The sequence below is a fragment of the Primulina huaijiensis genome, chromosome 1 (genome assembly GCF_012295235.1).
Source record: "Primulina huaijiensis isolate GDHJ02 chromosome 1, ASM1229523v2, whole genome shotgun sequence".
NCBI lineage: Eukaryota > Viridiplantae > Streptophyta > Magnoliopsida > Lamiales > Gesneriaceae > Primulina > Primulina huaijiensis.
The window spans coordinates 4,686,630-4,700,252 of record NC_133306.1 but is presented as its reverse complement, the minus strand read 5'-3'; the positions used below and the strand labels follow the sequence as shown (position 1 = coordinate 4,700,252).

Genomic DNA, 13,623 nt, shown 5'->3' with positions numbered 1-13,623 from the left:
TAAATTTTGAAAAGTCAAATTTAATTTCACAAATCAAAATTGAGAAAGTCAAAATTTAATAAAAGATCAAAATTATGAATTTCAAAACATGTCTTAAAATTAAACAACCAAACAGACCTTCCAAAGTTTCCCAAATTCAGAAAACCAAACCCTAACCCTAAAGGCTAGAACAAACCCACCCCCCCTCAGTTAGCTCCCTTCTAGCCATATCAGTCGTCGGCGACCATTACCCACTGTCGCTCATCCTCAAATGACCGCCTACCTGTCTTCTCCAACCACCAATATGTTGGAAATAGTGTTTTTTTATTTATAAATAGTCGGGGTCAAGTCACACGACTTTCATGACAAATTCTGGTCGATTGTAGCTATTAAAAAACTAAAAACCATTTCTCTAGCCATGGGCATTAACCTAATCGACGTTTAAAGTCGAGCATGTGCTCAAAATTCCGAAAATCGACCAAAAATAGGTCGAAACTTGAAGACATCGCGTGAGAATAGCCGCGAATTTCCAATCTTTCTGCGGTATTTTCTGACGTACGATGGCTTCATGGTGGTCGTCCGATCACGGAAGTCAGCCAACACCTTCAATTTCGAGATTGGATTCCTTATGAAGATCAATTTAATGGCTAGGGTTTTAGATTCAATTTTGGAGATTTTCAAATTTCAAATTAATTTTCAGATTTGATTTCTCAAATTCACAATCCATCGAAATATCCAATTTTTTTTATTTTTCCAGATTTTAAAAATTCAAATATCATGATCAATCAATAAACAAAATTTCTCATAATTCAATATTAAAGTGACTCTGATATCACTTGTTGGAGATTTAACAAAAATAAATCATGTGAGTCAACCAAATATCATAACATGTCAGAAATCCATGTCGAATCATCAAAAAATATAAATAATAGTAAATACGCATCAGAATCTATTGATTGATCTAACGTTTGAAGTTATGGATCTTCTAAGGTAATAAAGAATCAACCATCTTATTCTTGTCTTAGACGAGATAATGAGATATATCTAAAATATGTGTACTTTATATATTCTGTGTTATTCGTTGTGTCTCGGGACCATAAACATATATAACCTTAGCAATCTTCAACTGATCATTATAAAAGAATTAAATGTGCTGAGTTTCTAGCCACAAGGTGAACTACATCAATTTATTTAATTAATTAAATTATATTAGCCCACAATTGTTCCAACAGAAGAAGCTCTTAATTACTAAATACGCGAACGGTCATGGTCCAAAAGGCCATATGGAGTGAGACAATGCATTGAGAGATACCACTCAGCTGCTTTAATTCCCTTTACCCTAATTTATTTCCTAAACACCAGCTAGGTTGGGGCACATTAATTCTTTCAATTTTGTGTGTATTCCCACAAGCTATGTCGAGGACACGAGTCATTCCCTGCTATACCGCGATTAAATGCATGTTTGTAAACTATTCGAACTACTACTCTTTGATCCATTCTCACGTTATTATATCGTTTAATTTAGCTTTTGAACGATCATTTGTTATATTTCATAGTACATAGTTACTGATACAACAAGATCTTAAATATTTTCATCTTGAAACGCAAACAAAAACCCAAACTTTGTACTGAAAACTTTGGAGCTAACTTAGCGAGTGAAATGGACCCATAAAATAGGTGAGACACATGCTTATATTTGATACGTTGTATCGATTTTAAAACTTATTCTTTGTGAAAACTGAAACCCTACGAAAACGTAAATAAATAAATAAATAAAAACTTGATTAAATTACTATGAGATTCAAGCGTATATTTTCTAGTAATTAATGGGAGGGGTCGCATTTTTTGTTAACAAATTGGATTAAGGACCACAGTCAATTCAAGCGTCGATCAAGGACCACCACGATCCATATATAACGACCATCGTATGTATATATCATCCCACACCATGATNCAAAGTAAATGATTTGAATCGATCAGGACATATTTTATTATTTCACTATTTATTTGTAATATATAAGTAATAAGCAATATTTTACTTCAACATAATTTTAAATTAATGAAGTAATTGTTTCTTACAACTGCATTATAAATTTAATAAGTTTATAGTAGACAATATTTTACTTCGACATATATATTTTTAAATTAATGAAATAATAGTTCATTTTAAAATAAAGTAGCTGTGAATAAAAAAGTAATTTTCACTTATCAAAATTGAAGAAATATATAGCAGTACCACAATATCAACTACTAAAATAAATTAAATTCATTAAATCATTCAACCAAAATATGGACTGTATATTTTGTCCACATAACTAGAAGTTAATCCACAAGTACAACCTACAAGTATATAATGGTACCTTTTAACCACTAGAAAGTAAAAACAAAGATACTTTGCCGATGAATATGTTGAGAATAATATGTAGTTAAGACGTTCAAAATCAGTGCTAGATCTTAAACGAGCTAAACCAAGGAGTTGTAGCACTCAAGGTGTTAAGATACCATCGGATGGAATATGTACCTATTGTTAGAGTACCGTTTCTTGCACTCAAGACGCAACATAATTTTAAAAATTTTAGTTTTAACGTTCGAAACGTTACATTGGTTCACAACTTCTTGTGATTCAGAATAATATTTATTCTTGTTCGAACTTATCTTAATTTGCCACATTCTTTTCATCAACCCCTTGATCAAGAATGTCAAAACTCAATTCTCAATGTACCCATCAAATCATGATAAAAACATCTAGTAGTATCACATCATGATCCCCCGAGGTATAACCAATAGTATCTGCAAGAACCTTAAGTTATTATTAGAGTACAATGTAGTCCCTTCAACTCATATATCCCCATCGAATATGAAACCATTTGTACATCAATAATTGCATATGTATTCGATAACGATGTAATATATCTTTAAGTAATAACAGTGACATCGTCTATGCAGCTAGAAAAACACATTTCCCTAAAATATAGTTTTTGCTCTGGCCAAATTCTTCTTGCACGATTAACTCATCACATCATATATGATATATTCACTCGTATGCAAACGATGAACCCCCTACTACATCGCATTTGCTCCTACGTATTTCAAAACTACATCCAACATGCTCCCTAATGACCCTCAATAGAGTCGGTAAACGAATCAAAGTACATGCTAGTGTAGAGCCTCTATATTGTCCAAGGTCAAAGAACTGATGGTGTACAACCATAATCGTGGATTATTCCACTCGATAAATGATAACCACTTGGACAATCCGAAAGAGGCTTGTTCAGTGCATCATCAAATGATCTGAAGGACCGGTTCGGGCACCTGCGAAGGTGCTTCAAACACAATATTCTCCATGAGCTTCAATAGCTCGTGTTCTAAGAATGAAAACACTGATGAATTAAATCGAGTTTGGCTTTAAACCAAGAGAAAAATACTCGAAATAATTATTCGTTAAGAAAGCTGACTAATTTGAAAGCCTTTTAACTTGTGTANCATTTGTTAAGAAAGCTGACTAATTTGAAAGCCTTTTAACTTGTGTAAACTGAATAACTGAAATAAAGAGGATCAGGTCGAGCTTGTATCAGTCTAGTTATGGAAAAAGTGAACTGACATCGGCTGAACTGATCAAATCAGTTGAAAACCAAAAGTTAAATAGTTACGTACACAAGATATGTTTATGGATGTTCGGAGACTTTAACTGCTCTCACGTTACCCCTTCTACCACCTCGGGTAGGATCTACTAGAAGACTTTGATTTATACAATGATGTGTACAAATCCACTCAGCTTAGGACTTATCATACTGCCTAACTGAACTCTTAGTTTAGACTGAAGGCATCACATTCCAACCAACACTTGTTTAACGTCTATACATGAAAGAATATATACACAAGTTTATTGTCTTTGTGCAAGACTCACTCAACTTATCATTAAGATCAATTTTCTGTATGTATGTGAGTGATTGTGCATGTGAATGTATGAGAACTGATATATGAATACAACACGAAAGTGTTCTCACACATTGAGAGAAAAATACTCCTAAACTGAGCTGATAACACTTTGAAGTGTTCCCTCAAATCTGAGCTGATTGCTTCTGTAAGCTGATATGAGTTGAGCGTTCCCTTCTTCTCTCTTTTTTTTTTCCACACACTTGTGTATTTTCCATTTGTTCTTTATGTTTGCTGATGGTCTTGGTCTTATATTTATAGGATCAATGTGATCGTACACCAAGATTCAACAAATATGTTCGTTGCAATTTGAATTCATTCCTCGAAATGTGTCTGTATTTTCCGACAGCCATTCTGAAAAGTTTTGGCTTTAAGCTCTACTGCAACGTCCATTATTGTCCTTTGACTGGACAAAAGCTTTTCCTCGATGCGTACAATCGGATTCCATTTGAATAAGCTTGTTGTGTTCTGCAAACTGATTGATTCCTAACTGATGTTTTTAACTGGTCAGTTGAACTGATCTTGAACTGGTTTGGTGAAATCATTTGGCTCATCAACTGAGCTGATTTCGCTGCTTCAGTTGAACTGGTTAGCTGGACTCTTCATCAGTTGAGCTCTTCATCAGCTGGCCAGACTTCTGAAGGTCTTCTATTGAACTGCCTATCAGCTGGTCAATCAGTTGAACTGGTCTTTGATATATCAGTTGAACTGATTTAGTTGGCGCTTTCAGTTTGCGTCTTGATAACTTCAGTTGTGACTCGATAACTGATCAGTTCGAATCCTGATTAGTTTTAGCATCTGCGGACTTAGGTAAATTCATTAGAAACAAAATAACAAGTTTTGTTAACATCAAAATCAAGATTGCGAATATGAAATGTTCCAACATGATCACTCGTCTATATGAATGGAGATCTCTACATCCTTATCAATTAAACATGATGTTTACATCACAGAATATATATATATATATATATATAAACCAACCAAATGTTACTTGAAAATCCAAAAGAACGTAATTTTAAACATAAAGTCATAAAACAGAACCAACCTAAATTAACATTATTTCAAAAATAAACTTAACTCTAACATTCTCTCAAAACCCTCTCAAAAGCATTCATAAATCATAAAAATCTTTAATGTAACGTAAATCATAAACTTAATTTATTGCGGAAAACTAGCGACAGTCCTCGGGTTTCACCTTCAGCCCAACTAGTTCAACTTTCAAGTCTTCCATTAATATCAACATCAACATCATGCTCACCTGTATCGATCATACCTAGTGAATCTATTGACTCAGCAAACCTTAACCATGATAACAAGTAATACATATACAATCACATGCAACAATGAAAATACTTTACTTAAAATAGCTTTTCATGAGCATGCATAACATATTTTCTTTCATCATCTCATATCATATTTCCTTTCATCATATACGTATACGTTTTTTTTTTCTTTGAATTCGGATCGTTAATTGTGACTTTCGTATCAGCTGAAGGTTGATGGATCCATCTACGTGTAACCACAGTACTGGATGGTTGGGACATCAGCGACACTCCCACCCGTCAACTGAGCCTTGGCCTTATATATTATCATATCATCATAATCATCGTATTAGTCTCAATCATTTCACCTCCTTCAACTTTTCATATTTCAATCACTTATAAAAATTCAAGCATATATAAATCAATTTTCTTTTAAATCGTTTATGCAACATGTCTTTTAGCATTAAAGTTTCATCATATTATTTCATAAACATTTAACATAAAAATATTAACATTATTTACAGCATTTAGAGCAATGCCAGGACGTCTAACATTTTTCAGGTGTAAAATAACCTTTTACCCTTGGACTTAGAATTTCTCGATTTTCACTTTTTCTCACTTTCATTGACTCTAGACCATCCCACATAATTATTAAGCTTAAATTTAATTTCTAATATTTTATTTAGCTCAAATTCGAGGCTTTCGATTTAATTTCTTATTTACTAATTCGTAAAGCGTTTAATTCTCTGATTTATTCAAACTTTAATATTTTCTTCGCAAACTTTAAACACAAACTCTTTATACCTAAACCACCCTTGTGGACCATGGTTCGACCCCCGTGGACCATGGTTCGACCCTTTTATTTTCCCTAGACCTAGTTCGAACCTAAGCTAGTTTTCTTCGAGCCATTCTCGTTTTTCTTGAACCACGCCCAAGCCACCTCGAACCACCCTCAGACCAGACCACCTAGGAACCCTACTGACCAGCCCTGACCCATTTAACCAGCCCCTAGCCCACGCCACAAGTTCTAGCATGATCCGCGACCGAGACATGCAACCTAAGACTCCAACTCAACGAGGACTCTTCACCCGAGATACCAACCGAGCCCGAACCCTCATGACCCTCACTAGACCACCCTCAGGCCTAGCCTGGATCCCTTGGCCAAGCCGTGACTCCCTCCGCACAGTAGCTGCCCTCGGGTTGCATGGAAAAGTCCTATATCGCATGGACTCTTCCCTAGCCGCTGCACATGGCTAGGACTCTTCCTCACACCTAACCACTTCCAGCCCGAGCCCTGGTCGAGTCGTACATCTTGCTTTCTCCTAGCCGAAACCCTAGTGTACAAAACATGCAATTTTCGTTCAAGCCTTCTCCCATACGTGTGCAGCCTTTGTCTTGGCATCTATGGACCCTTAACATGTTGAAAAAACGTCCCTCCAGGGTATCCTACCATAGCAGCCCCTTTGTGCATTAACATGAGTTTTATATTATCAAGACATGAGTTCTATACATGTATTCCCATAGAAGGGAAAATAAAACTTGTGCAACCCATTTTTCATGCAAGGTTAATCAAATATACATAATATGGTGTGAAAGATGTTTGAAAGAAAGTTAAGACGTGCTTTTGTGTTTATTACGCACAAAAACGAGTTGGCGATGCGAAGAATGTCGACGGAGAGTGACCCTTGTTGCGTTTTCCTTCAAGTTTGCGTGTGTTTCCTTCACTTTTTCGTGTGTTTGTGTGTGCTTGTATGCTGCTAGGAGAATTCTTGTGTGTGGTGTGTGAGTTTAAGGGTTTTAGGGTAGGGTTTAGGGATTTTTATTTGTTAATTAAATCATGTGCACAAGCTTAGACCCATTAACATGGTATAGTAGGCCCATTAAACCCACTAGTCGATATTTAAAATATTCTGTTTAGGAAAGTTCGTGAAAATATTAGCCGAGTTCTCAAAAAGTTCATATTTTCGTCGAAAATCAAATACCATTTAAAATACATCTCGGTAAATCACGTAAAAACACCTCGGTAACTCTTACGTTGTTGAGATGTAGACCTCATGATACCATTTGCATATTCAAAAACTTTATCTATACAGCTTGCATTAGTATACAAATAAAGTAAATATCATAATTGGATAAAACCGTAAAATATTATTAAATCAAATATTGTTTTTACATAAAAGTCAATAAAACCCAAGTCATAAGTTGACTCGCTGGGCACCTACTCTAACAATCTCCCACTTGCCCTATAGCCAACTACGCATAGATTTTAGACTCATTGTTTCACTATGTTTATCAAATAATGGTCCTGGCAGGGTTTCGTCAGTGGATCACCAACATTATTTGCAGAGGTGACACTCTCTACCGATATATCTTAATTTCTCACAATATCTCCGGTTATGTGGAATTTCCTCACTATATATTTGGATCGCTGATGAGACCTCGATTTTTTTGCTTGTGTAACGACATCGGTGTTGTCGCAGTAGATCGGGACTGGATCAACAGTTTGAGGAATGACACCCAAATCTTGAAAAAAATTCCTCATTTAAACCGCCTCATTTGATGCACCTAATGCAGCTATGTATTCGGCCCCAGTGGTTGAATTCGCTGTAGTGTCTTGCTTGGAACTCTTTCGAAAGACAACACCACCATTGAGCTTGAATACAAATCCAGATATTGAATTTGAATCATCCACATTTGATTGGAAGCTATAATCAATATAGCCTTCCAATTTTAATTCTCCACTCCCATAAATCAAGAATAAATTTTTAATTCTTTTCAACTAAATAAGATGTTCTTAATGACTTTTCAATGCAATTAACCAGGATTCGATTGATATCTGCTTGTAACACTCAGTGCATATACAATATTGGGTCGAATAGATATTATATCATACATTATACTGCCTATAACAGACACATATGCAATGCAACTCATGGTTTTTATCTCATCATCAGTCTTAAGGCACATAAACTTGGATAGAATCACACCATGACACATTTTGGGATACCCTCTCTTAAACTCCTCCATAGACAATCTCATTGGTATGATATCGATATAAATGGATTAGTGAGCCCGAACATTTTTTTCGATCTATCCATATAGATCTGTATTCCTAATACATAAGATATTTCGTCCATATCCACCATGGAGAATTTACTAGCTAATCATACTTTAGTTGACTGCAACATCCATGTATCATTCTCAATGAAGAGTATGTCATCAACATAAAGTATTAGGAATGACATTGTACTCCCACTAACCTTCTTGTATACACAAGGTTCCTCGGGATTCTTGAAGTGTTGTCAAATTGTAGGTTCCATGTCACGCCCCGAGCCCGGGCCTGCTCCTACGTGACTGTACAATAGGCCGTTATAGTAACTACTTTTTATTCGTCCTCGCTTTACGAAAATGATTAACCCAAGTTGTTATAGAAGTCCATTGTAGCCCTTTATAAACTCATTTCAAATCTTTAATTTTTAAGATGTGAGACAAGTGTATCACAATCACCCCTCCTTCAGAACGCGACGTCCTCGTCACGGCCAGACCACTTGATTCACCAGCACTGAGAATCTAGAGGTGGCTCCTACAGGTTCAAGAGGTGGCTCCCGTCATGTAGCACTTTGCTCCGCAGGTTCAAGAGGTGGTTCCCATGCACGTAGCACTTTGCCCCACATAGCACTTATTTCTCGATGTTCCATGCCGGTGACCGACTCTGATACCATTCTATCACGCCTCGAGCCCGGGCTCGCGCCTGTGTGACTGCACAATGGGCCGCTATAGTAACTACTTCGTATTTGTCCTCGCTTTACGAAAATGATTAACTCAAGTTGTTATAGAAGTCCATTGTAGCCCTTTATAAACTCATTTTAAATATTTAACTTTTAAGATGTGGGACAAGTGTATCACATTCCACCTCTTTGATGCATGTTTGAGTCCATATATGAATCTCTAAAGTTTGCATACTTTATGTTCAATTCCTACATATGTGAATTCTTCATGTTGAGACATGTAAATTTCTTCCTTAATGTCACTATTAAGGAACGATGTCTTCACATACATCTGTTATATTTGTAGTCACACCATGCTGTTATGGTTAGCAATAGCTTCTCCAAAACTCAACCACTACCACCTTGTGAGGTATCCACGGTTGAGAACCATCCATCTACCGTTGTGCACCGTCGATGTTCCACTGCACCACCGTCGGATTCCGGCATCTTCCAGTTGTTGATTTTTAACACAAAATTCTTCTATATTTTCTAGTGCGAATTGTAAAAAGAACACAATTTTCGATCGTGGACTTAATAGGACGATTGAAGAATGATGTACGATCCGACTGATTGTCCGTATGGAGATACACGAAGAGATGTCACCGCCTAAACACCGAAATAGTTGGTGCTAAGCATTAATCGCTAAAGGTAAATCATCTAAACATCGTATGCATGTATTTATAAATCATAAAACGCCCAAGTCAAGTTTTGAATACCAAAACCAAAATGTTTAAACTTCTACTGTGTCTTGGATATGAAAAAACAATATTCTAACAACAAGGTCCATATGTTGTTGGCTGCAGCATCGAATTTCCTTATTTACGTATATATGTACATAACTTCATAATAATAAAATTCCGAGTCTAACTCCGATCAAATATCTGACCAACATGACATAGAATATAGCATTTGATTACGTGTGTCCATCATGGATCTACCCCTACTGCTATTTATACATAGGTATACGAAGGTTGCAGCACTAAACCTTAGCCAAGAACTCATGTTGTCCGCCATTTTAACCTCGATCCCATGTCGGGATTCCCATGTTTGTTTTTCACCCTTTGCGCCTTTTTCTTAATCTCAGTTATAATAATAACAGCAGCATATATCAATCCAAGTGAGCCCACGGCATCTTGGGAAAGACTACTTGGTTTAAACGGAAAGTAGAGAAAAGAAGCCTTCGAGGCTTTGTGGGAATCATCCCTCTACTGTTCTTGCTATATATAAACATCTCATCACAATTATTGCTATCTGTGAAAGCTTCGAGAGATCCTCTTCTGTAATCTTACACGAAATACAATGTCGTTTTCGTACTTGAAAAACTTCACAAAACAGTTCTGTGTGGAGGACTTTAAATCCAGCGAAGGAAGTCAAAGTGGTTTCTTCTCTTGCGATCTCCTTCCATCCCTTGGAGAGAGAAGCAACAGAGCTACAATACTTCGAAGATACATCGTGTCCCCATTCGATCCCTGTTATCGGTTATTATCTTTCTTCGTTTCTCAATCCTCCGGAAAAGAAAATTGCACGTAAATATATTAGAATTCATGAATTCAGTAACACCTATTTCCGACCATTTGTTGTTTATTTTCCAGGGCCTGGGAAATGTTTCTGATTCTTTTGGTCATCTATTCAGCCTGGATTTCTCCATTTGACTTTGCATTTCTATCTTACAAACGAGATGGCCTTCTCGTACTCGACAACATCGTCAATGGTTTCTTCGCTGTTGATATTGTACTCACCTTCTTTGTGGCATACCTGGATGGCCAGTCGTATCTCCTCGTTGATGATCGTGGTAAAATAGCATTAAGGTAGAGATAAGCATGCATTCATTACACAAAATCGTGAATATGGAGTCCAGAAATCTTTCAGCACTACAAACTTGAACCATAATTGCTTACACTTTTTATTTTTGACTAACAGGTATCTGTCGACCTGGTTCATTTTCGATGTTTGCTCAACTGTACCATTTCAATATCTCGGTGCTCTATTCACGGATCAAAATGGTGGACTGGGCTATGAACTGTTAAGCATGTTGCGACTTTGGCGTCTTAGACGAGTCAGCTCCATGTTTGCAAGGTTCCACGCCACTCTCCCTTCGATTTTCTCGAAACTTTTAGGATCACTGATACAGCATGCAGTAAGGTTAAAAGTTATATCTATTTCTCCTTGTTTCAGGCTTGAAAAAGACATCCGGTTCAGCTATTTCTGGACTCGCTGCACTAAACTCATCTCTGTAAGGGACTATTACTTCTGTGTAGTGAATCCTCACGCTTAGCATGAATATCTGATATTGACGCAATGTCACTGTTCTTGATCATATTCAGGTGACATTGTTCGCGGTACATTGTGCAGGATGCTTCAACTACTTGATAGCGCATAGATACCATGATCCCTGCAAAACTTGGATTGGAGCAGTATATCCAAATTTCAAGCAAATGAGCCTTTGTGATAGATATGTAATCTCACTGTATTGGTCCATGGTAACACTAACTACAACAGGTTATGGAGACTTGCACCCTGAGAACACGGAAGAGATGCTGTTTTCCATCTTCTTCATGCTGTTCAACCAAGGATTGATAGCTTATCTCATCGGAAACATGACAAACCTCGTGGTTCACCGGACCAGCCGCACCAGAAACTTTGTATGATCTGTCCCCCCCTCTGTATATGTGCTGTATTCGAGTGTTTTTGGAGCGAATTTTTACAGATTTGTTTCTATACCGCAGAGAGATACCGTTAGAGCTGCTTCAGAATTCACGAAGCGAAACCAGCTTCCTTCGCAAATTCAAGATCAAATTTTGTCCCATATATGTCTCAAATTCAAAGCAGAAGCATTGAAACAGCAAGAGACCTTAAATGGGCTGCCAAATGCTATTCGGGCAAGCATTGCACGTTATTTGTTTTATCCTGTGGTTCAAAATGCCTATATTTTTTATGGAGTTTCACAGGACTTCCTTTTTCAATTGGTACCATTTCTCTCCAGTAAAATAATCGTACAGCTTTCTTTATAAATAACCAAAGGAAACATATTAATCATGGATTTTCTTGAAAGATCCCGGAAATGGAAGCCGAGTATTTCCCTCCTAAAGAAGATGTTATTCTACAAAATGAATCTCCAACAGATGCATATATAATGGTCTCGGGAGCAGCGGTAAGCTACCAAATCTCATATAAATTACAAAAAATGGTCGCTTTATGTTTATTTTCTGAACGTGGTGATGGTTGGCAGGATTTGATTGCAGATATCAATGGCCAAGATCAAGTAAGAATCATCAAACCAATACATTTGCCACATATATATATATATAATTGACATCGTGTATAAATTACAGCCAATACTTTCATATATACACAGATTATGGGAAAGGCATCCACCGGGGATATGTTTGGAGAAATAGGAGTTTTATGTAATATGCCTCAGCCTTTTGGTGTTCGAACAACTGAAATTTCGCAAATACTACGGCTGAACAGAACCACATTTATCAACACTCTTCGAGAAAATCCCGAGGACGAGAGCATTGTCATGAACAATCTTTTTCGGGTACTTAATTAACCATTGACACTGTACATTTCTTAGATATCCTTTCTTGAATCAACACTTATCAGCAAAACTACTTTCTGGTTCTTTCAAAGCACAAAGCACGGAGAAGTTTCGATGATATTGAAGGCCAACACGATGCAAGCTTGATCCTCAATAATTGCCTCAACAGAGAAACGGGAGAATTCAAAAGTCAAACCAGAGAACAACTCATGCCCTTTGGGAACACAACGAAGTTCGAAGCAAAAGCAGACATTTCCAATTCAAGATTCATCAACGGAAGTGAAATCGATGTGCACCCACTATCCTCTCATGAAAATGAAAATAAATCAAACAGGGCCACGAATTATGCCGATGATAATACACACGTTAGCTCGACCAAGTCTACTCATCCTTCTTCCATGGATGTAACAAATTCCGCCAGGAAAAGAGTCACCATACATATGAAGTTTGGAAAGAAGAAATCTCCACAGAACAAGCCTGCAAAGCTAATCATTCTACCCGATTCGCTCAGTGAACTGTTCATAATAGCAGGTATGTGTTGTCTAGAACTTGCTGTACGTACCTTGAACTGTACCTGATATATCTAATCATCCCTCCTTGCGCAAGTGCAGGCAAAAAATTTGGAGATGACAAGCTCACAAAAGTAGTAAACGCAGAGAATGCAGAAATAGACGATTTGAGAGTAATACGAGATGGTGATCATCTATTTTTTCTGCCAAGCCAAGATGCAGGCAAAGAATGATGTGCGATAGCTAGAAGTAACAATTATAACTCGTGAGAAACCGAAAAATACAAAAAGAAGTCTATAGTATATAGTTATACCAAAACATAGCTTGAATCGATCATTGTCTTCTGTGAAGGAAATCATGATGAAGGGAAATTGGTGGTACTCTGTGGAATATCCGATAAGATTAATATTGATAAGTTGTTTTCTTAGATAGATTTTTATCCTTTCTTTTTTGTAATTTAAATAATGGATAGATTATGGTGTTATTTTTTTTCCATTTCATGTACATATGTAGTTTGTGCATTATGAGATAAAGAAATAAGATTTCTCTTTCAGCCCATATTTCTTCTACATAAATCTACATGGTATCTGACTGAATGGCCTCAGCTTCCGCCTTCGCGTCTTCGT

At 36.7% G+C, this 13,623-nt stretch overlaps 1 protein-coding gene across 1 annotated transcript; it reads left to right on the top strand.

Moving 5' to 3' along the window:
• The first annotated feature begins 9,944 nt into the window (after window positions 1-9,944).
• LOC140979009 (potassium channel KAT3-like) lies at window positions 9,945-13,542 on the top strand. The gene is made up of 11 exons (XM_073444360.1): window positions 9,945-10,425; window positions 10,540-10,755; window positions 10,868-11,023; window positions 11,123-11,180; window positions 11,272-11,589; window positions 11,674-11,913; window positions 12,000-12,098; window positions 12,177-12,209; window positions 12,303-12,488; window positions 12,581-13,019; window positions 13,100-13,542. Exons 1-11 carry the CDS (start codon window positions 10,247-10,249, stop codon window positions 13,228-13,230), a joined length of 2,055 nt encoding a protein of 684 aa, XP_073300461.1. The 5' UTR covers window positions 9,945-10,246; the 3' UTR covers window positions 13,231-13,542.
• Window positions 13,543-13,623: the final 81 nt, after the last annotated feature.